Source organism: Oncorhynchus clarkii, chromosome 30, assembly GCF_045791955.1.
Source record: "Oncorhynchus clarkii lewisi isolate Uvic-CL-2024 chromosome 30, UVic_Ocla_1.0, whole genome shotgun sequence".
NCBI lineage: Eukaryota > Metazoa > Chordata > Actinopteri > Salmoniformes > Salmonidae > Oncorhynchus > Oncorhynchus clarkii.
In genome coordinates this window covers 8,413,409-8,438,364 of record NC_092176.1, presented here as the reverse complement: position 1 = coordinate 8,438,364, position 24,956 = coordinate 8,413,409, and the positions used below count along the sequence as shown (strand labels likewise).

General features: G+C 42.8%; 2 protein-coding genes across 2 annotated transcripts in view; both read right to left on the bottom strand.

Annotated features, from left to right (window-relative positions):
• LOC139389346 (guanine nucleotide-binding protein G(q) subunit alpha) overlaps positions 1-13,592 on the bottom strand; it is a 38,885-nt gene extending 25,293 nt beyond the window's left edge. The window contains exon 1 of the mRNA XM_071136023.1: positions 12,670-13,592. Within this exon, the coding sequence (XP_070992124.1) occupies positions 12,670-12,805 (136 nt within the window). The 5' untranslated portion in view covers positions 12,806-13,592. The remainder of the gene's footprint in view (positions 1-12,669) is intronic.
• Positions 13,593-16,604: 3,012 nt separating this feature from the next.
• On the bottom strand, positions 16,605-17,312 carry LOC139389345 (ladderlectin-like). The gene has a single exon (XM_071136021.1). It carries the CDS (start codon positions 17,310-17,312, stop codon positions 16,668-16,670), a length of 645 nt encoding a protein of 214 aa, XP_070992122.1. The 3' UTR covers positions 16,605-16,667.
• Between the last annotated feature and the right edge of the window lie 7,644 nt (positions 17,313-24,956).

The window sequence follows — 24,956 nt, the reverse complement described above, 5'->3', positions numbered from 1 at the left end:
TTTCAATGGCAGAGCATCCGCACACAAACCGAAGATCATCATGCGCAATGCCAAGCATCGGCTGAAGTGGTGTAAAGCTCGCCGCCATTGGACTCTGGAGCAGTGGACTGATGAATAACGCTTCCATCGCCAGCTGGCAGTCCGACAGACGTATCTGGGTTTGGCGGATTTCAGGAGAATGCTACCTGCCCCAATGCATAGTGCCAACTGTAAAGTTTGGTGGAAGAGGAATAATGGTCTGGGGCTGTTTTTCATGGTTCGGGCTAGGCCTCTTAGTTCCAGTGGGAAATCTTAACGTTACAGCATACAATGACATTGTAGATGATTCTGTGCTACCAACTTGTGGCAACAGCTTGGGACAGGCCGTTTCCTGTTTCAGCATGACAATTCCCCTGTGCACAAAGCGAGGTCCATACAGAATTGGTTCGTCGAGACCGGTGTGGAAGAACTTGATTGGCCTGCACAGAGCCCTGACCTCATCCCCATCGAACACCTCTTTGGGATGAATTGGAACGCCGACTGCGAGCCATGCCTAATCGCTCAACATCTGCTCCTGACCTCACTAATGCTCTTGTGGCTGAATGGAAGCAAGTCCCCGCAGCAATGTTATAATATCTAGTGGAAAGCCTTCACAGAAGAGTGGAGGTTGTTATTACAGCAAAGGGGGGACCAGCTCCATATTAATGCCCATGATTTTGTAATGAGATTTTCGACGAGCAGGTGTCCACATACTTCTGATCATGTGGTGTATTTCACCAAGCTAAATCAAATTAAGGTAACTTTGGGAGTTCTATACTAGATCAGTGTGGTTCGCACTGCATTTCCTACATGCAATGCCCATCTATCAGAGAATGCAGGCCTCAAAGGAGTCAAGAGGGTTTGGTCTGGCTCATATGATGAGTGTACCCACCACTCCCCAAACTGACTTGTTGGAAAGGTGGCATCCTATGACGGTTCAATGTTGAAAGTCATTGAGCTCTTCAGTGCGGGCCATTCTACTGCCAATGTTTGCCTATGGATATTGCATGGCTGTGTGCTCGATTTTATACACCTGTCAGCAACGGGCGTGGCTAAAATAGCCGAATCCATTCATTTGAAGGGTTGTCCACATTCTTTTGGTCATGTAGTGTACTAGCGATTTGGAGTGGGAGAGGATGGGGAGTATGTTGTTTCAACTTTAGCAACTGGACTAGTTGGTGACTGAGGCAGTACATTTAGGTATTTGGTAAGGTGACAGTGTGTTAAATGACAGGGATGTGATTGTCACCAACAGAGCAGCAGGTAAACCACGCCTAAACTATAGATACCAATTAGTATGTGTTCTAAGGATGGACTTTATCAAGGCAGTAGTCTTCCCCCATCATTCTACTAGCTCGTCTCACGTGGATTACAATCTCGCTTTATGCTACACTCCAACATTTCTATCCATGAGTCTGGGAGAGAAAGTTTATCCCCAGGAGATGCTGTTGGTTCATTGATTACAGAGAGTTAGCCTACAATTATAGTGAATTTGTATTTGATTTTGAATAGCCTGGCAATATATATATATATTTTTAAATGTTCATAATTAATTGGGTGACACATTACCTTTAGCGATACAGAATATCTCACCACTATCCGTTCCATCTCCTCCTCTCTATCCTTTATTCCTTTCTAGAGCGTGCAGAGGGGCTGGCAACAGTTTACTGGAATATGTTTTGTTGTGAAAACATGTTACTATCGATGCTCCCGAACAGATTTAATTTAGTTTCCCTGATTAAGCACTGGGTAGCTGCAGGAACAGAGTTGGAGAGCCCATTGCATACAGAGTTTAGGCCGGAATATCACCTGTTGCGCAGCGTGAGTATGCTCCTCAAACAGTGGTTGATGCGTGGAGCAATATAAGTGTTTCTCGGCTGCTCATATTAAGCACATGAAGTGCCGAAGTAGCCTACCTGGCATCATTGAAAAACGGACCATGGGAAAGCGTGCGGACTCCATTTGCTATTCGACTGCATACAGATGACAGGTATTTTATGTATTTTTACCCCCTGCCCCTGTTCCTGCCCATTTGATAATGGGACACTCTAAATTGAAAACAATTTGACATATTAGTAAAGACAAGATTAAGTTGAGAATAGTCTGATGGGTGAAAATATGATCACTTGATGAGAGAACAGTGTGTGCAGTCGAGGCAAGAAACTGATCGCAAGCTTCTTTTTTTTTTTTACTTTCTCAAATCATCAATAGCCCATAGATCGCATCATGCAGTCTGTACATGTTTGATTTCTAAGACATTCTAAGGTTTGTATCATTCACAACTAAAGTTGCCAAATAACTCTAAATCAGGTGTATAGGACCTGTTTCAAATGACCACTCTTACACTCAACATAGCCACTTAATATGCGCACTTGCTCCGGAATGGGAAAAATATCCTTTCTATTTTATACAGCTATGTTAAATTATATTCTTCTTACTATAAAATCATATTTAAATATATATGATTTTATATAAATATAAAATAATGGCACTTGACTTAAAAGCAAATCTTGTCAGCTAAATGAACAAGCCTACAGCCTATTGCATAGATCATAGCCAGATAACATACAGTAAGCCAACATATTCTGTTCTTCTGAAATACATTTTCTTCATATCATAATGTTTCTTTAGACCCGACTAAAGAAAATAATGGATTTATTGTGATGATGTATATTAAATTGATTTATTTTTAAAATTTGCGTGGAAGCTTGTATGCGTGGAGGCCTAGAGATGCTAAACCTGTTTATGTTAATTAACAGTCAATTACCGTGAGACTGGCATACTTTTGCATGACAATAACCGGCTGACAAAATGTTGTGACTGCCACAGCCCTAGACTCAGGTAGTATAATTAACCTAGTTCTGTCACAGTACAGGAGGGAGGTTTGTGTCAGAAACAGATGTCAGTCTCCTGTATCCATAGTGACGCAGATACCCAGTGGCGAAGGTTACGTTAGTAACTACCAAAGGCAAGTGCACAATGAAAATGGGGGTGGTGAACCATTTACCTGTACCAGTACTGCTAGGAGATACTGTAAGCTGCTCGAGAGCCTATGGCAGAGTAAACAGAACCTCCGTGATAAACATAAGCAATGTGAAGTAGTCACTGGCACACTCTGAGAAAACACATCCCCAACAGGCGCGCACTCGCCGGGCCCTACTGGCACTACAGGGAGACGTCTCTTCTTCACCCAGATCGAGTGCTGGGGAGGAAGAAAAATACAATTCTAGATCAGAGGCTCAGGCAGTTGTTTCAAGAAATGACAGAGGATGACACGTGCCCAGGTCTCCCAACAGAGAGCGGAGGAGACCAAGGCCCCCCACTGAGAATAGACAGCCAAGATTTTCCTTTATCTGATGAGTTGATAGTACAGTTTGGCACTGCACAGCTGCAGGACACAGACCTGATTTTGGGGCGGGGCAAAGTGAAAGTAGTGGATGGGAAGCGCTTGTAGGGCATCAATGAGGTAAATCACCGTATTACTGCATAAAGAAGGGCTTACTGTACTGGGCGGTTAAGAGAAGGGACGAGGTTCTAGATCTCTTAATGGTGCCTGGATCATATAGAGACACTGTACTCTACTGTACCTGGAGCATTAGCAAGTGCTGGGAGGCCACTTGGCCGTCAACAAAACTAAAGAGCGCATCATGAGTAGATTATACTGGCCCCATGTTACGAATTATGTAGAAAAGTACTGTAAGTCATGCGACCAGTGCCAAAAGACGACCCCGAAGTCAATTACAGAAACCTGCTCATCCCAGCATTGAAACACCCTTTGAGCAGATAACAATGGATCTGGTGGGTCCTATTACCCAAATCAGCAGAGGGCACGAATATATACGGATGGTAATCGACTACGTAACACACTACCCCGAAGCCATTCCCCAGCTTAATATGTCCACTAAAGGGTTTTCAAATGAGCTTTTCAGATTTTCTCCAGAGTTGGCCTACCCTCCTCTATTTTGTCGGACCATGTGACCCCGTCCGTGTATGTCCCGCATAATGAAAGACTTGCACACCTTGTACAATATGAATCAAATACTCACAAGTGTATATCATCCCCAAAACAATGATTTATGTGAACGCCTGATTAAAACTGTTAAGTCTATGCTGAAGAAGGAGATTGAGTGAGACGGGAGGAACTGAGACATGTTAATACCTCACTTGTTGTTTGCTCTTAGGAAGGTACCCCAGTCGTCAACGGGCTTCTCTCCATTCTATCTGTTATATGGGAGGCAGTGCAGAGGGATCCAGGACCTCGCCAAGGAGGCATGGGAAGCCCAGCCGTGTCCCCACAGAACACTGATAGAACATGTCGCTCTAATGTGAGGCCTGATGTCCACGGTGTGGCCAATAGTGAAGGAACACATGGAGAGTACGCTGCAAGCGCAACAAAGGGCCTACAACCGGACTTCCCAGCCCCGAAGTTTGGGGTCGCTGACGTGCGAGCAAGTGCAGAACCTACGGGCACTAGTTGAACGACACTGGGAGGTATTTTCCTCCCTCCCAGGGAATACATACCTCATCCAACATAATTTATACACAGAGCCAGGCAAGAGAGTAAACTTAAGGCCTTACAGAATCCCTGCTGAGTGACAATAAATAATCAGGGAGGGAGTGAGAGAGATGGCGCTGACAGACATGGAAGCTCTGCTTCTAGCTCCTAAGGAACTTGGCAGTATTTTTTATTTTATTTTAGTTATTTTTTACAATATTAGACCATACATTTTTTTGTGTTACTACATACAGATGGAAATAACTAACTCACCAGCATTCCGACCAGAAATACGACTTTCCCTAAATTGATCCTTTGTTCGTACCCCCCAAGGCAATTGAACTTATCCCAGAGGCTGCTGCATGATGCTGCTGGCGGAGAAGAGGTATTCGGAGTGGACTTCTAGTCTGACTCAGGAGGCATACATACCATCAACCGCTTTGGAGTAAATTACTCACTAATGTCCAGTCCCTGGACAATAAAGTAGACGAGCTCAGGGCGAGGATCTCCTTCCAGAGAGACAGCAGAGACTGTAACATACTCTGTTTCACGGAATCAGGGCTCTCTCCGGATATACTGTCCCCGTCCATACAGCCAGCTGGGTTCTCAGTACATCACACAGACAGGAAGAATGAACTCTCCTGGAAGAAGAAAGGTGGTGGTGTATGTTTCATGATTAACTACTCATGGTGTGATGGTGATAACGTACAGGGAATCATGTCCTTTATTCACCGGACCTAGAATACCTCACAATCATATGCCGATTGTATTACCTTCCAAGAGAATTCTCTTTGATTATAGTCACAGCCGTGTATTTTCCCCCTCCCCCACAGCCGATACCACGACGGCACTCAAGGAACTACACTGGACTTTGTGCAAACTGGAAACCACATATCCTGGGGCAGCCTTTATTGTTGCTGGGGACTTTAACAAAGAAAATATGAGGAAAAAGCAACCGAAATGCTCAACCATTGTTCTCTATCTTCTGGGACGGCAACAAGGTTCACGACTCCATTCGGGTAGCCTCTGAGAATAACATTGACGTATATACAGAAACAGTGACTGAGTTCATCAGGATGTGTATAAGGGATGTTGTTCCTACTGTGATTATTAAAACATACCCAAACCAAAAAACGTGGATAGATGGCAGCATTCATGCAAAACTGAAAGCGCGAACCAGCCCATTTAACCACGGCAAGGTGACTGGGAATATGGTTGAATACAAACAGTGCAGTTATGCCGTCCGTAAGGCAATCAAACAGGCAAAACGTCAGTACAGAGAAAGTGGAGTTACAATTCAACGGCACAGACACGAGACATATGTGGCAGGGACACCAGACAATCAAGGATTACAAAGGGAAAACCAGCCACGTCGTGGGCACAAATGTCTTGCTCCCGGACAAGCTAAACACCGTCTTCGCCTGCTTTGAGGAAAACACAGTGCCACTGACACGGGCCGCTCCTAAGCTCTGTGGGCTCTCGTTCTCCGTAGCCGACTCGAGTAAGACATTTAAGAGTGTTAACCCTCGCAAGGCTGCCGGCCCAGACGGCATCCCTAGCCGCATCCTCAGAGCAAGTGCCGACCAGCTGGCTGGAGTGTTTACAGAAATATGCAATCTCTCCCTATCTCAGTCTGCTGTCCCCACTTGCTTCCAGGATGTTCACCATTGTTCCTGTACCCAAGAAAGCAAAGGTAATGGAACTAAATGACTATCACCCCATAGCACTCACTTCTGTCATCATGAAGTGATTTGAGAGGCTAGTTAAGGATCATATCACCTCCACCTTACCTGACACCCGAGACACAGCTCAATTTGCATACCGCCTCAATAGATCCCTAGACAATGCAATCGCCATCACACTGCTCACTGCCCTATCCCATCTGGATAAGAGGAATACCCATGTAAGAATGCTGTTCATTGACTACAGCTCAGCATTCAACACCATAGTACCATCCAAGCTCATCATTAGGCTCAGGGCCCTGGGTCTGAACTAAGCCCTGTGCAACTGGTTCCTGGACTTCCCGACGGGCCGCTCCCAGGTTGTGAAGGTAGGAAACGATACCTCTGCTACATTGATCCCCAACAGGGCCCCACAAGGGTGCATGCTCAGTCCCCTCCCTTATTCCCTGTTCACCCATGACTACATGACACGCACCCCCCAACTCAATCATCCAACTCAAGTTCGCAGACAACACAACAGTAGTCGGCCTGATTACCAACAACAACGAGACAGCCTACGGAGAAGAGGTGAGGGCCCTGGCGGAGTGGTGCCAGGAAAGTAACCTCGCCCTCAACATAAACAAAACGAAGGAGCTGATCATGGACTTCAGGAGACAGCAGAGGGAGCTAGCCCCTATTCACATCGATGGGGCAGCAGTGAAGAAGATGAAAAGCTTCAAGTTCCTCAGCGTACACATCACTGACAATCTGAAATGCTCTATCCACACAGACAGAGTGGTGAAGAAGGAGCAACAGCCCCTCTTCAACCTCAGGAGGCGTAATACATTTGGTATGGGCCCTAATACCCTCATTTACAGATGCACCATTGAGGGCATCCTGTCTGGCTGTATTCCCCCTGGTATGGAAACTGCACTGCCTACAACCGCAGGGCTTTCTAGAGGGTGGTGCAGTCTGCCCAAGGCATCACCAGGGGCATACTGCTTGCCCTCCAGAACACCTACAGCACTTGATGTCACATGAAGGCAAAATATCATCAAGGACATCTACCATCCGAGCAACGGCATGTTCACCCCACTATCATCCAGGAGGTCAGTACAGCTGCATCCAAGCTCGGACTGAGCGACTGAAAAACAGCTTCTATCTCAAGGCCATCAGACTGTTAAATAGCCATCACTAGCCGGCTTCCACCCAGTACCCTGCCCTGAACTTAGTCACTGTCACTATCCGGCTACCACCCGGTTACTCAACCCTGCACCTTAGAGGCTGCTGTCCTATGTACATAGACATGGAATAACTGGTCACTTTTATAATGGAACACTGGTCACTTTAATAAAGTGTACATACTGTTTAATTCATTTTATATTTCATCCTATTAAACTATTGCTGCATATATACTATTCTATCCTACGTATTCTACAGAAATACTAAATATTCTATCCTCATACTTTCCATAATGTCTATAATGTCTATACATCCCATCACATATTTAAGCAATAAGGCACGAGGGGGAGTGGTATATGGCCAATATACCATGGCTAAGGGCTATTTTTAGACATGGCGCATCACGGAGTATTGGCCCTATATCACAAACCCTGAGGTGCCTTATTGCTATTATAAACTAGTTACCAACATAATTAGAGCATTTTTTTTGTCATACCTGTGGTATACGGTCTGATGTACCGCGGCTGTCAGCCAATCAGTATTCAGGGCTCAAACCACCCAGTTTATAAATATATTTATATTCCCGGACTCTGACATTGCTCGTCCTAATATTTATATATTTCTTAATTCCATTCTTTTACTTTTAGATCGGTGTGCATTGTTAGATACTACTGCACTGCTGGAGCTAGGAGCACAAGCACTTCGCTACACCCGCAAAAACATCTGCTAAAAATGTGTATGCGACCAATAAAATCTGATTTAATTTTAAGTTATTGAGTCGTTCCACAGCGCATGATCCAGTCCGATAGTTCTCGTACCGAAGCCAGACGGAATGATGAGATTCTGTTCAGGACTTCTGAGGAAGGAATGACATCTCCAAATGAACGCATACCCAATGCCGAGGGTAGATGAGCTGACAGAGCGGTTGGGAGAAGCGAGCTACATAACTAACCTAGATCTCACTATAAAGGCTATTGGCAGGTGCCTTTGGCCCCAGAAGACAAGGGAAAGAAAGTGTTTTCTACGCCAGACAGCCTTTTACATTACGTGAAATTACCCTTCGGGCTCCCCGGAGTTGGCGTGACGTTCCAGCGGTTAATGGACTAGCTACTTAGACCCCACCAAGCTTACGTTGCAGCTTACATCGACGACGTGGTGATCCACAGAGAAGACTGAAAGACGCACCTAAAATGTCTACGGGCCGTGCTGGGGAGCCTAGGTGGAGCTAGATTGACAGCAAGTAATGAGGCTAAATATCTGGGGCACACGATTGGGAGTGGTCTCATATGCCCCCAGACAAAGAAAGTGGAGGCTATCTGGGAGTGGCCAAGGCCCGTGCGTAAAAGCATGTGTGATCCTTCCTAGGGATCACAAGTTACAACCAGTGCTTTATACCCAACTATGCATCTATAGTCGCTCCACTGTCCGACCTGACAAAGAAAGACCTTCCCACCCAGGTGAAGTGGACTCAAGCAGTCAAAATAGCTTTCCAAAAGTTTAAAGAATCCATGTGCGTGAAACCAGTACAAAGCACACCAAACTTGGACAGGGACTTCATTGTGCAGCCAGAGGCCTCTGATTTCGGCATAGGAGCAGCTCTTCAAGGGGTTGGGAGAGGACAAGCACCCCATAGCCTACATCGGCTGTAAACTCTCAGAGAGAAAAAGGAAATATGCCAAGGTTGAAAGAGAGGGGCTAGCGATATTATTTGTTAGGAAGCAAATTCCCTCGATTGACTGATCACGCACCACTCACCTGCATGGCGAGAAACAAAGAGAATAACAGTAGGGTAACTACAGATTCAGGGTCCATCACGGAAATGCAAACTACTGTCCCGCCGCGGCGAGAGGGCACTCGACCTCCTGGGTAGATTCAGAGGACGGGGGTGTGTGAGCCATCCAGAGGTGTGGCGGTCAATGGGAGTCAGAGGGGCGGGGGAACGCAGGGAATCCTTGCCGATGTCACAAGACTCCCCAAGCACACCCCTTATTAGCAGCGCAGGGGAAGGCACAGGGCCAATTACGCACTGACAAAAGAGAACAATGGAGAAGGCGAGGAATGAATCGACAAAGAAACGAGGAGAAATATAGAGCAAAGAAACAAGAAAAGGAAAGAAGAGGATATTGAGACAAAGAAAAATAATGGATTAAAAGACGAAGAACGTGCGTGAGTGAAATCCCGTAGCCAAAAGTCAAGCCTAGCCACAAAAGAGATTGTTTAATTTGTTGATTTTTGAAATAATCTTTGGTTTATAAGTGAAGTGCTCTGAACCGAGCTAGGTTTTTATTTCCCCTTTCTTGAACCTGCCGAGTGCCATGATATGAACATGAAATATACCATTTTAGATTTTTGCATCATAAAAAGCAGACTCTTCCTCTGTATACACCACACCCTGCTATAGATTGGAACCTTTCTGGACCGATCACATAATACATTTAATTTATATAGCTTGTGCTTTTCATTCTAATGTTGGATGTTCTTATATTATGTATCTGAGGTCTACTATACATACATGTTACCGATAATCCCACCTGAATTCACAAACAGACAGCTCTAGGGAAGATCTTGTTCCCATTAGGATAACGCATGTGTAAGAACATCCCCATGACACTTCCGCTTCAAAAGTAAAGAGTCGGGAGGAAGGACCATTTCCACCATTTCCTCCTTACCTTCCAGGCCAACTACATTGCAGTCTCTGCATTGCATCAACCAATGGATGGGCGCCATGCCATTGACTGCACAGTTGAGCATCAGATTGCTTTGTCATATGATGCGGTTAGCTGAAATGTTAAACACCTATCCAGGTGTTGTGAGATATGGCAGGCATCTACAATGTAGTCAGGCTGGAACGCGGCCTCCGTTTTCATAGAACACAAGGAGGCTGTGGAATAAACTTCTTCCAGCATGATGACAAAGAGCTAATGAGTAGAAAGAGGCCCCACTTGTTTGCATTCAGAGGGGACAGTCAAAAATCTATAGTGTGTGCCTGGTTCTAGAGAGCCTGTATTCTGAGTGGTGTTTGAGGGGTTGCATTCGAGTCAGGAAACTGTTGACACAAGGCCAATGATCTAGTATAGTTACAGTACAGTGTTAAAACAATGGCAACGATGCTAAAGTTCACTGTATCTGGGCGGTGGGTAGTCTAGCGGTTAAGAGTGTTGGGTCAGTAGTCGAAAGGTCGCTGGTTCGAAATCACCAAGCCGACTAGGTGAAAAAAATCTGCCAATGTGCCCTTGAGCAATGCACTTAACCCTAATTGCTCCTGTGAGTTGCTCTGCATAGGAGTATCTTCGAAATGACTAAAATGTCAAATGTATCTGGAGTCCCCAAACGGACACACGTCCGACAGAGCTGCCTAACAATGGTTGGACTTCCTTGATACACTCGTAAAACTAAAGTGAACGGTCAATGTTAGAGTGTTAGTAATGACCTCCCACATGAGTGGTTTTTCTGTGAATTACCCATACTGCATTTCAAGGAATTGTTGATTCGCTGCTGCCGTGGAACAAATGTGAGGAAAATCCAGCTTACTGACCCATGTCCGTAGGCCTATGAGTGCAGGCTTTCAGTTCAGGCAGCTAGGAGTTGATTTGATTACATCTGCCCCTTTTAAACCCAGTTAATTTACAAGCCAAAGACCTAAAACCCCCAGCCTTTTTACGTAAGTAACATTCATCATACAGTAGAACATATATGAAACATTGATCAAATAGACAACATTTTGTCATTAATAGTACTTTTGTAATAGATAGTCCATTAAAGCTACATTCTGGGAATAGATAAACAATGAAACGTGGTCCCTGCCACTTGTTTTGGTATAGGTATAGGCATATAGCCAGCATTCTAGATGCAAGGACTGACAATCCATGACATCCACGTGATAGCTCTAAACATATTTTAAAGCTATTATTCTTGCTTGCGGTCTTCTTGTTTGTAAACACTAATAAAACCGTATTTTTTTGTGGGTATGATAGAAAAGGACAGTTGTGTTAACATTAGGCATCTTCTTCAAGAGTCAATGGGTAGGCTTGCCTGATAATCAGACTGTGCTGTACATTTGTTTGGAAAAATTTCCTCTCACAAGCAGAATGCTGAATAAAATCATATTTTAACTTACTTCACTGGTTGACCGTGCAGTGGGTCCTTTTGCAGGTAGGAATGTGAGACAATATATCCACAGGAAAGTATAACTAGTACAACTTTTCAAAGCGCTGGTAGTGCGTTCAGATTTCCATCACTTGAAGCATTTCAAAAACAGCTGTCTATTTCAGAGATATGGGCGAATGTCGTGCACAGATTGTTGGGCCAAACGTTAGGACTCGAAACATGCAGGAATGTCTACATGCTTAATAGTGTAGGCCAACAGGTAAACACCACTGTAAACATGCTTTTAGCTCAAGAGTTCTAGACCCTGTAATTGCTACCAATAAAACGCCTAGACTTTGGCCTCATCAGTAAACAGACGGAAACAACTTGGAATGATTTAGGGATCACAACTATCAACCTCAACTATCACTGAAATCAATTTTTTACGTCCAAGCGGCCTCACAACCGGAGACCACGTGTATGGCGTTGTGTGGTTTGCTGATGTCAATGTTGTGAACAGAGTGCTCCATGGTGTAGGTGGGGTTATGGTATGGGCAGGCATAAGCTACGGACAACGAATACAATTGCAGTTTATAGATGGCAATTTGAATGCATGGAGATACCGTGACGAGATCCTGAGGCCCATTGTCGTGTCCCAGTTCTTCCATGGCCTGCATAATCACCAGACATGTCACCCATTGAGCATGTTTGGGATGCTCTGGATCGACGTGTACGACAGCATGTTCCAATTCCTGCCAACATCCAGCAACTACGCACAGCCATTGAAGAGGAATGGGACAACATTCCACAGATCACAATCAACAGCCCGATCAACTCTATGCAAAGGAGATGTGTCTTGGTGCATGAGGCAAATGGTGGTCACACCAGATACTGACTGGTTCACTGATCCACACCCCTACTTTGTTTTAAAGGTATCTGTGACCAACATATGCATATTTGTATTCCCAGTCATGTGAAATCCATTGATTTGGGCCAAATGTATTCATTTAAATTAACTGATTTACTTACATGAACTGTAACATTTTTGTAATTGTTGCATTCATATTTTGGTTCAGTATATATTCAAATAAGATAGCTTTGGAACTAAATTCGACGTGTGGCTGGTTACAAAGTTAAAAACAGGCTGATTCGCAGGCGTAGCTCGCGTATCACTACCCAAATGGAATTTTGGGCTTTACTTGCATCTCATCATCACCACTAGCTTACCGAGAAGCAACAGCTTCAATTCCCGCCGAGCATCCCTCTTATCCCGGCGGAGCTGCCTTTCGATCTCGTCGTTGATCCGCCTGGCTTCTTTCGCCTCCTCGCTGAGGCAACACGCCATTATGGAGTCAAGGGTCATTCTTTTAAAATCACTTTTCCTGCTTCTTTATGCAGATTCTAGTTGCAATAAATTATAACAGTTAACGAATATCATGTCACGCCCTAACAGCTGGCGAAAAAACACGGACGCGTTTAATATAAATAGGACATAGCCTAGATGTGGTTCAAATCAAATTTATATTTGTGTTGCCCCCCGTTTCGTGTCCTTTCTGATCGCCTGTCAGTCAGAAAACAGTGGCTCCGGGAGTTAACTAAATGTCAGTACAATTCTAATTGGGTAATGGGTAGTGTGAATTCTCTTCTAAATATGATCAACAGATCCGTCCGTAGTCTTTGTGATAAGCATTCTCATTCTTGCCCAGTCATCCTTTTCACGTATTTTATTAAAATGCATGTCTTCATATCCTACGTCCAATATAGTCCTATCATATCATCCGTTTGATGAAAAAATACATGAAACAACGTGTCCGCTTTATTTCCAATAGCTTGACTCTCGGGCGTGGTAAAGCAGAATATGGCGGACTTTCATTCCAATCCGCTAGACATGAATACAGTTATCTCTCACTCGCAAAAAAAAAACAACAACACTAAAAAACACGCAACACCAATCGCATGTTTACTTTACAAAACGGAAAAACTCGTCATCCGTGTGCCTTCATGAATAGGAAAATGTCGATTATTCCGCTACACGTTTGCCTATAATACAAATAGAAAAAACGATAATGTTTCGTACAGCCCTGAGCCTTTCCCTTTCATCAATTCCATGTATTTTTACAGAGACCATTCACTCCTGGTCGGTGACGTCGGACAGTGGTAGGGAGTGTCCTCAGAAGAAAAGCGACTCGAAAGTGGGCCTAGTCCCATAACAAGCAGTTGATGTTACCTGCTCTACCTAAAATATGTACAGAATAATACCTTCTACATTTGCATTATGGTAGTAGCTGCATGTAAAAAAAAAGTAATGCAAAGAGACTGGCATTATTGCATAGCAGAAGAAAAACCCAAGGTAAGCAGACTAAAGCAGTATCTCTACAAGGTATAGGCTCGTCTAGCATACCATTATCCCGAGAAATGCTATCTGCCAAATATGTTATCAGTAGTGAATTGGTCTGTGTTGCACAACTTGACCTTTAATCAACAACAATAACAACAAGTATCTGAGTTGCTGTTTATTTTCATGTCACAGCTTGGGCCACGGAAGAAGTGCAATTTATGACTTGAAGCCCACACAACCTCATAGAATCTGAGGTTTAAAATCCCTGAACCCCTGCACTGCAACTCACAGGATTTAAAAACATGACTGCAAGGAAAGGAAAATAAATGTTGCTGAGTGAGTGGAACACAACCCTGTTCAAGGCCAGTAGACCTATTGCAGATCATTGTCGGCCTATAGGCTAATGTGCCTGAACTACCTTTTTGAACAAGGCGATATTGTGCTTCTTCAACTCGCTATGTTTACTCAAATCATAGGGCACTGCTGTGCTTCCTGTCTATGGGGTAATGGACAGGATACTGCACTTCTCAAATGTCCTTGAGTACTTCTATTATGCACATTTGAATTAAATGAGCAGCGAAGGCATTTTACATCTATTTAATTGGTCATCTTACTCACTGGTATATGCTTCAGGTCTAGCAACCATTCCTTAATATAGTACAGGTTGGGTTTCTGTACCAGCACTGAAAAAACACATGGGCAAATGATTTCTGCATGATGGATCATTACCTTGGTCATGGAATGAATATAGCTACAGTGATTGAAAGTTAATGGAACTAGTTCTTGATGAGCCGGTTGATGTTTCCTTTGTTTTTCATCATGTTTGTTACGGGGTTGGAGGATGTTCCTTTTCCATGACAAGTCTGCTCCAAAATAGCGTTGGCCTACACAGCAAATAATGATATGTTTTTATTTAAAACATTATTATATGTAAAACTTATTATACTATGTAAAGTATTATTATTGAGCCCTGGAAATAGACGTATGTTTATTTAAGCCCTGTGGCTCCTCTCATTGGCAGTTTTGGATGCTCTGTTTGCTTACTAACTAACAGTTACAATGGAGTTTATCTCACTGAGGAATTGAGTGTTAGTAACTTAAGCAACCCATTTGAGCCATGAAATGGTGTCATAAAAAAAGAGTGAGAAGCGTTTGGGGAAATGTGCCTTGTCCCAGATCTGCTTTCAGGGGACACCAGTCACTCAGGCTCCCAAGTGCTTCTCAGTTCAAGAGGCGTCACTGCAGTATCTGGTTCGATTCCAGGCTGCATCACATCTGGTCGTGATTGGGAGTCCCATAGGGCCGCGCACAAATGGCCCAGCGCACAAATGGCCCAAATGGCCCAGCGTCGTCCGGGTTTGGCCCGGGGTAGGCCATCATTGTAAATAAGAATTTGTTCTTAACTGACTTGCCTGGTTAAATAAAATAAAAAGTAAACCTGTGTCTGAAATGAAGGGCAACCCTCACAGGTAAACATTAGCCAAATCTGCTATGGTATGTTAACTACTACACTAGGAAGAAAGAAAGAAATAAGAAAACAAATCCACAACATCTTTATAACAGGAAAGCAATTACATAGGTATTCAAAACTTGCAATAGCTATGTTTCCATGAACTTTTCCAGTGATTTTTTTCTCGACATTTAATTCACAGACAGACGCGACAATTGCCTACCACGGTGCGTTTCGATAAAACAGCTGGACGTAATGACGTCACAAAACCCAAAATGTCGAATAGAAATGTGGTTGAAGTGTATCCATCATTATATTAGGCACATTGCGGATTAATAAAGTGGCTACAGTCTGTATGCCCAGCCCACCTATCTTTCATGTCTCAGGTAGCCCGCAAAATCCAGGATGGATATAATACAAACATGGACTAATATTTGCCATATTCTTATCATTCTCATATGTCAAATTTATCGCCACTGTCCGTGCCATGGTGTAACTTGCAGTCACGCAGGCCTAGATGATCTGAAATAATTTGATAGTGAAACTTCAAATTGCAATGTGAAGCAACTCAGGCATTCTTGAAAGTCAATACAAACCGCAAGGAAACATTATTTTTTATTGTTGAATAAATGGATGTTGCGAGCAGTAGGCATTAGAATTACATGTGGAGTGGAGTTTTATAGTTGATAACATAATGTGCCAGCATACCTTAAACAATATTCGTCAATCATATTTATTCGAAGAGCACAGTTTCTATCATCAGTAGCTACTGTGTGTTTCCATTAATAACTTAAACAATTGATTTTGCTAGCAGTAGGCATTCAGAATGAAATGTGGAGTGGAGCGTTATAGTTACGTGATGACATCACGTGCCCAGTTTACCTTCATTATTCTGGAATTATTTATTAGAAAAACACCATTATTTGTTGCAATAAACAAAGTTCGATAAAATAAAAATCCACCCCAGTCGAACAGATAAAAATGTTGTTGATCTTTCTTAAATGTATCATATATATTAAGTTTGCATTACACATGTCGCAATAATGTTTTGGGCATCATTGATTTTGTAGAATAAACCTGGATCAATGGAATCCTATGACTGCATCTTGCCTAAGTCACATGTAGCCTTTTGGCAGACATCCAGTGTGACTGAATAAAGTCAGTAATAAAATCAATGTTTTTTTTTATTTTTATTGAACCTTTAACTCCGCAAGCCAGTTTAGAACAAATTGTAATTTACAATGACGGCCTACCCCGGACAAACCCGGACGACAGGGCAAATTGTGCGCCTCACTATAGGACTCCCAATCACGGCCGGATGTGATGCAGCCTGGATTCATTACGCTAAAATGCTGTAAGCAGTTAGAAATGACATCAACCAACTAACAATTCTTTCTCGTACAGAAATCATGCTGCTGGCAGGAAGCACAATCTTGACTAACAGGACATTTTCACACAGATGAATGGGAGACCTGTGCCACAGTGAGCATTTGACCACCCCACGGAGGTGCGCAGATGGATGCAAGCGTTGCGGTCCACGTCAAGGTGTGTGTACCAGTTTTCGTAGTAGAATCCTACACGGTCGATCCACAGCCACCTGTCTTGGAGATAGAATCCACCGATCCACGCGCTGTGCCGGTTGGCCATTGTCGTTAACTGCTGCAGGAAGCGATACTGTCGGGGGTTCTGAACCGAGGCCAGGTTTGCATGCAGAGTGTTGCAGTGTTCTTCTGCGTTGTGCCACGGCAAGTATGAGTTCACAAAGAGGAAACAGCGCGACTGATGTAGGTACCAACCATCAGGGCAGTGCAAAAACCTTATCGCTGGTGCTTGGACCAGCGCAAGAGCATCAGCCTCAGCTTCCCCTTCTTCAGGTAGAGCAAGCTCTACTTTGTTTTCTACCAGTTCTACTATGGTCTCCATTGGAGCGTCACCCAGTGGCTTCAGTAGCCCAGTCTCTTTAGCCTCCTCTAGAACTGGAACAATGCTTAGTTGTTCCACTGCCACAGCCTGCTGCTGCCCTGCTGCTTCCCTTAGAGTTAAGGCCACACAGAGTAATACAGAGATGCTCAGGACCTTCATGGTGATTTTGCTGGTTAACTGTAGTCGTAGGCAAGTCACAGGTAGTCTTTTCTCAGGTTGGCCAGTGATGGAGTAATGCGTGGAGTAGAGGTTGCTCCGCTCTTTATATACTGTCCCGTCCCCTATGCTTTCACCAAGGAACGTTACGTGACATAGAGCAATGATAAGGGGAATTTTTATGGTAGCTATGAACTAAGCTATAAATTGTGATTGGCATTGTTAATTCATTTCCTGAAAACTTTGGTATCTACGGTCTTTAGCCCGCCGTGTTCCAGTAAATTATGGTAGTAAGGGTGTGTTACACTGAAAATAAACCCAGGTGACAGGAATCGGTTCCAGTAAAGTCCTGTTCCAATGTAGGCCTACAGGGCAGCTTAACCCTCTTCCTGGAGATCTACCATCCTGTAGGTTTTTTTTGTCCAATGTTGGATTAAGTTAGCATACCTGATTCAGCTAGGTCTTGGTGAGCAGTTTAGGCCTATACATACAATCTGGGGTGTAATCATTAGTCCAAACTGTATAGCAAACAGTTGCAAATAGAAAACGTTTTGCAACAAAAAGATGAGTTTCTATTGGGAAGATTCAGGTGGGTTGTACTGTTTGCTTCTGTTTGGTTCCAAGTGAATACACCCAGACAGGTGTGCTAAATTAGGGTTAGACTGAACCCACAGGAAAAGGGTTGCTGAGCAGCCCTGCAGTAAATGATAGTAAAACAATTTAGGTGTGTTGTACTCAAAATTGACCATTTAGTATCATATATTAAATTTTGAATGGCATGTATTAATTTGTGGATGGCCATCATCCATTTCATATGATATGTTATGAATTATAATTTGTATGATATGTTACGAATTCAAATTAGTGGTTTCTAATGTCAGCTAGGTGACTAACCTTAGCTAGGCTAGGGGTTAGGGTTAAATTTAGGAATTAGGTTATAGGATTAGGGGAAGGGTTAAGTTTAGGGTCAGGGGAATGGTTAGCTAAAAGGGTTAGGGGATGGGTTAGCTAACATGCTAAGTAGTTACAAATGAGCAAAAAAAGTAGTAAGTAGTTGAAAAGTTGCTAATTAGCTAACATTTTCTGTGATGAGTTTCGAACTCGCAACTTGGGTTAATAGACATTAGTGTTATAAGCCCACCCTTGATTTACGTAATCAGCTGTCTTATTTAACAATATCAAATGTAACATATCATACTAATTTGAGTGTCCCGGATTTACATGTACTATGTTACGTCTAGTCTATGAGACCAGGCTGTTCAGTTGGTTTGTACCCAGTAAGCAAAATGGCTTTGAAAATATTTTAGACATTGAAAGTATTTTAGACGTCTTTCCCATTTTTGGAGCTGAATGAAAGGTGAAAATGCATATTTTCCGGACGTCAAATGTTTTTTCTTGATGTCATAAATACATCTTATATGGATATTGAAAATATGTATTTTCCGGGCGTTGAAAAGTCGTATTTTACGAATGTTGAAAATACATATTTCCTAGACATTTAAATACGTATTTTCAGGAAATTTTCAGGTTTGTTTCGGTTCTGAACTGAAGTTGGATGTTGAAATCAGTAAAAAGAAATGTTCTGAATGAAAGTTTAAAATACTTAATTTACAGACTTTGAAATGTACTTTTTTTGCAATTGATTCTATGGTCAAGTTTCAACCTCACCTACTGTATATTCTCAATTAAGTAATCATTATATCACAATATTAATTCCTTCGAAGATTGCAACATAGAATAATTATTGTTGCTCCCATCTGTCACATGCACTTATGTTAGCTTTTTCAAACTGGCAGCGATGCTTTTTTAAGTAGCCCAACCTACAGAATAAACCAACAGACCACACTTTAGTTCAGTAGAGTACATTAGAGTAAAGTAGGCTACAGTACACTATACTGTGCTGTACTCTACTGAACTATATTTTTCTTTACTTTACCATATTGTACTGTGCTTCTACTGTACTGTGCAGTACTGTCCAAACTTGTGAAACATAGATGTCTATGATTGGTTCAGATTTGGTCTGGTCCAGATCTATGTTTCGGATCAAATCTGAACCAATCATATACGTCTATGTTTGGGCCAAATATAGGCCAGTCTGGACCGAATGTCTGTGGACGTTGAAATCAAGGCCAGTTCAGACCTAACCAAATCAGAACTCAACATAGACTAGTTAGCTACTTTTGAAGTGAAGCTAGCTAGCAGCTAAAAGAGTCTATAAGAAACTTTTGTCTCTGGGCGCTCTGGAGCCAAAAGGTGTCCCCCAATGGACAGAAATATTGGACAGAAAGCTACACATCTGAGCTCCCTACACTCATTACTTGAGAAAAAGCATTGTTTGCCTAAAACGAAGGATTTATGTAGTTTAATGAGATACAATTAATTCATATTACCTATATGATATCATATAAATAAACATTTAAGCCACAATTTGATGCATACAACGTCCTCCATATTGCATACTTAAATGTATGCTGTTTTTACTGCCACAAGATTGGAAATGTTAGACACTGTCCAAATTCAGTGCAGAGATGCCCAGGACTTCAAGGCTTGTTATGATGATGTGTGCGCTATGCAGGACTCAGCCCCGTTGCCAGCAGTCAAGGCAAACCTGAGTCAAGGGATGCTTGACTTCAACGGGGATCGGCTCAAACTGACAAATCTCTGACTGTCAATTAACAGCTACACCATTTCACAGTCAGCAGCAGCTACCAAAACAGACTCGGTGTCGGAGAGCCAGGTAAGCATGAAGTAGGCTAACCCGCTTGAAACTTTAAGTAGGAGCCCCTTGCCTCATAACCTGTCCTAATTCCTTGTGCGATCTCTGTCTGGAAAATGAATGACTACCTTCATCTCTCTACCCATCTCAGAAAGGTACAGGTTGGACTATAGGAAGAAGATTCTAGCCATCCGCTTCAAGGAGAATACTGTACGGCACCCTGAGTGTCTGACAGCTTAACCAAACCTCAATTACCCTCCAACTCCATGGTCTTCCATTGAGAGAGATAGACTTTCTCACTCTCACCAAGGTAGCAAGATGCAGAGGCACATTCACCTGAACCAACCTAAGTTTCCGCAGTGCCCCCACTAACACTCGTTTGTTGTTACTCACCAGGGTTTAGCCAATGGAAAATATTACTTGGCTCATTGTGTTAAGGCTACATCAATGTGTTTACATTATCTGTTTGTGTTTTCTCTAATTTGTGTTTTCTAATGTTCAGCTATCTACCAGAGCTCTGTTTCCCTCTAATGGTGATGGCGAGTATGACATACTCAAAGATCTGTATTGAAGTGATTACACATTCAACAATTGCATGGGCAGAATCATGCATCCTTATTGTGTGGTATTTGGGGTTGTGTGTGAGCTCCCGTCGACTGACCTCTCCCCTGCACTGCAGCCTAGGCTGTGTCTCAGAGGTACTGAAGGCCTGAATTTGAGGGCATGGGAGGCCCCCACTGGGTCACTCTCAACTGCAACACCCTGGTGGGAGACAAAGGGGCGGCCGCCTTTGCACAGGAGCTTGCTGAGGACCTTTGGGTCAAAGGTTAGGGGACACATTCAGTCTCTCATTGACCCTCTTTCAAGTCAGTTATTCAGGATCTTTCCTTGAGCTTGAATCCAGGGTCTTGTTCATTAGGGCACACCGTATCAAAACATATTTTTTATTGGTGGTATTACATTTTTTTTTTTAAATACAAATGTTTGCATGTTATTTTGACATTAATACGTGTCACATATCAGTTTGCAATTTAAAAAAAAAAATAATAATTTTGTTAATAAAGCCGCATAGTCTCTTTTTTGCTTTCTTGAGTAAGGCAGTTCCAAAATGCAGGTGTTTGAGTCTAGATCAGTGCTTTCTGTGGTGGTGGGGCAGCCAGCAGAAAATACGGCGTGTAGGGGTTGGTAACATTCTCTAGTTGTGCTGTGATTGGCTCAGTGTTCCGTCACTAATGGGGACACTACGTTACTGCAAAATCTACAGGGAGAAAATGAAAATTAAAGACCATTGGGTACTGTCATAGATTTACATTAGAAGTGCCCATCTAAGAAGGCTGAAGGTCTTTGGCCACAGATAAAATGATGTCAAATCACATTGGTTGAGAGAATGTCAAAGGCAAAGGGTGGCCACTTTGAAGAATCTCAAAAATAAAATCTAGTTTGATTTGTGTAACACTTTTTTTTGGTTACTACATGATTCCATGTGTTATTCCATAGTTTTGATGTCTTCACTATTATTCTATGATGTAGAAAATATTAAAAATAAAGAAAAACCCTTGAATGAGTAGTTGTGTCCAAACTGACTGGTACTTAATATATATTACACACTACGGTCAAAGTTTGGGATCACTTAGAAATGTCCTTGTTTTTGAAAGAAAAGCACATTTTTTTTTGTCCATTAAAATAACAAAATTGATCAGAAATACAGTGTAGACATTGTTAATGTTGTAAATTATTATTGTAGCTGGAAACAGCTGCTTTTGAATGGAATATCTACATTTGAAGTCGGGAAGTTTACACATTTAGGTTGGAGTCATTAAAACTCTTTTTTTTCAACCACTCCACAGATTTATTGTTAACAAACTATAGTTTTGGCAAGTCAGTTAGCACATCTATTTGTGCATGACACAAGTAATTTGTCCAACAATTGCTTACAAACAGATTATTTCACTGTATCACAATTCTAGTGGGTCAGAAGTTTACATACACTAAGTTGACTGTGCCTTTAAACAGCTTGGAAAATTTCAGAAAATGTCATGGCTTGAGAAACTTCTGATAGGCCAATTGACATAATTTTAGTCAATTGGAGGTGTACCTGTGGATGTATTTCAAGGTCTACCTTCAAACTCAGTGCCTCTACTTGACATCATTGGAAAATCTAAAGAAATCAGCCAAGATCTCAGAAAATAAATTGTAGACCTCCACAAGTCTGGTTCATCCTTGGGAGCAATTTCCAAACACCTGAAGGTACCACGTTCATCTGTACAAACAATAGTACACAAGTATAAACACCATGGGACCAAGCAGCCGTCATACCGCTCAGGAAGGAGACACGCTCTGTCTCCTAGAGATGAACGTACTTTGGTGCGAAAAGTGAAAATCAATCCCAGAACAACAGCAAAGGACTTGTGAAGATGCTGGAGGAAACGGGTACAAAAGTATCTATGTCCACAGTAAAGCCAGTCCTATATCAACATAACCTGAAAGGACGCTTAGCAAGGAAAAGGCCACTGCTACAAAACCTCCATAAAAAAGCCAGATTACTGTTTGCAACTGCACATGGGGACAAAGATCATACTTTTTGGAGAAATGTCTTCTGGTCTGATGAAACAAAAATAGAACTGCCATAATGACCATCGTTATGTTTGGAGGAGAAAGGGGGAGGCTTGCAAGCCAAAGAACACCATCCCAACCATGAAGCACGGGTGTGGCAGCATCATGTTGTGGGGGTGCTTTGCTGCAGGAGGGACTGGTGCATTTACAAAATAGATGGTATCATGAGGAAGAACAATTATGGGGATATATTGAAGCAACATCTCAAGACATCAGTCAGGAAGTTAAAGCTTGGTCACAAATCGATCATCCAAATGGAAAATGACGCCAAGCATACTTCCAATGTTGTGGCAAAATGTCTCAAGGACAACAAAGTGAAGGTATTGGAGTGGCCATCACAAAACCCTGACCTCAATCCTATAGAAAGTTTGTGGGCAGAACTGAAAAAGCGTGTGCGAGTAAGGAGGCCTATAAACCTGACTCAGTTACACCAGCTCTGTCAGGAGGAATGGGCAAAAATTCACCCAATTTATTGTGGGAAGTTTGTGGAAGGCTCCCTGAAACGTTTGACCCAAGTTAAACCATTTAAAGGCAATGCTACAAAATACTAATTGAGTGTATGTAAACTTCTGACCCACTGGGAATGTGATGAAAGAATAAAAGCTGAAATAAATCCTTCTCTCTATTATTCTGACATTTCACATTCTTAAAATAAAGTGGTGATCCTAACTGACCTAAGAAAGGGATTTCTTACCAGGATTAAATGTCAGGAATTGTGAAAAACTGAGTTTAAATGTATTTGGCTAAGGTGTATGTAAACTTCCATCTTCAACTGTACATAGACGTACAGAGACGCATTATCAGCAACCACCATAACACGTTGTGTTAGCTAATCCAAGTTTATCATTTTAAAAGGCTAATTGATTATTAGAAAACCCTTTTGCAATTATGTTAGCAAAGCTGAAAAATTGTGTCCTTATTTAGGAAAGCAATAAAACTGGCCTTCTTTAGACTAGTTGAGTATCTAGAATATCAGCATTTGTGGGTTTGATTACAGGCTCAAATGTCCAAGAACTTTCTTCTGATACTCGTCTGTTTATTCTTGTTCTGAGAAATGAAGGCTATTCCATGCGAGAAATTGCTAAGAAACTGAAGATCTCGTACAACGATGTGTACTACTCCATTCACAGAACAGCCAGCGCAAACTGGCTCTAACCAGAATAGAAAGAGGAGAGGGAGGCCCCGGTGCACAACTGAGCAAGAGGACAAATACATTCGAGTGTCTAGACCAAAAGGATGTTATTATAATATTTTTTAACTTACATGTTTTGCTAAAATAAAGGTTTAAGGAAATACAGCCATGCACCACAGTACTAGAAGACAAAACAGTTAAATCAAGCCTGATGGTATTGTAAGCATAAATCAAATCTTCCATTATTTTAATTTTAAAAAGCATGAAAAGGTAGTGTAATGGGATAATATCTTACTGTGGTGTGCGAAGAATCCAATACTTGTATGCAGGAGAAACCAGCCACATCCTGGACACCAACGTCTTGCTCCTGGACAAGCTAAACACCTTCTTCACCCGCTTCGAGGGAAACACATTGCCCACGACGCGGGCCAGCGCCGCTCCCGAGGACTGTGAGCTCTCCTTCAATCTCCCTATCCCAGTCTGCTGCCCCAATTGCTTCAAGACGTCCACCATGGTTCCTGTACTCACTTCTGTCATCATGAAGTGTTTTGAGAGGCTAGTTAAAGAGCATATCACCTCCACCTTACCCAACACCCTAGCACCACTGCAATTTGCAAACTGCCCCAATAGGTCCACGGGTGACGCAATCGCCATCGCAATGCCCTATCCCATCTGGACAAGAGGAATACCTATGTAAGAATTCTGTTCATTGACTACATCTCAGCCTTCAACACCATAGTGCCCTCCAAGCTCATCATTAAGCTCAGGGCCCTGGGTCTGAACCCGCCCTGTGCAACTGGGTCCTGGACTTCCTGACGGGCTGTCTCCAGGTGGTGAAGGTAGGCAACAACACCTCCACTACGCTGATCCTCAACACATGGGCCCCACAAGGGTGCGTACTCAGCCCCATCCTGTATTCCCTGTTCACCCACGACTGTGTGGCCAACTCAATCAGATGACAACAGTGGTAGACCTGATTACCAACAACGACAAGACAGCCTACAAGGAGAAGGGGAGGGCCCTGGTGGAGTGGTACAAGGAAAATAACCACTCCCTCAACGTTAACATAACGAAGGAGCTGATCGTGGGCATTCAGGAGACAGCAAAAGGAGCACACCCCCATCCACAAAAGCTTCAAGTTCCTCTGGGTACACATCACTGACAATCTGAAATGGTCCAACCACAC

What these genes read in the sequence shown, in the direction of transcription:
- LOC139389345 (XM_071136021.1), bottom strand. Translation starts at nt 17,312, where the DNA reads ATGAAGGTCCTGAGCATCTCTGTATTACTCTGTGTGGCCTTAACTCTA.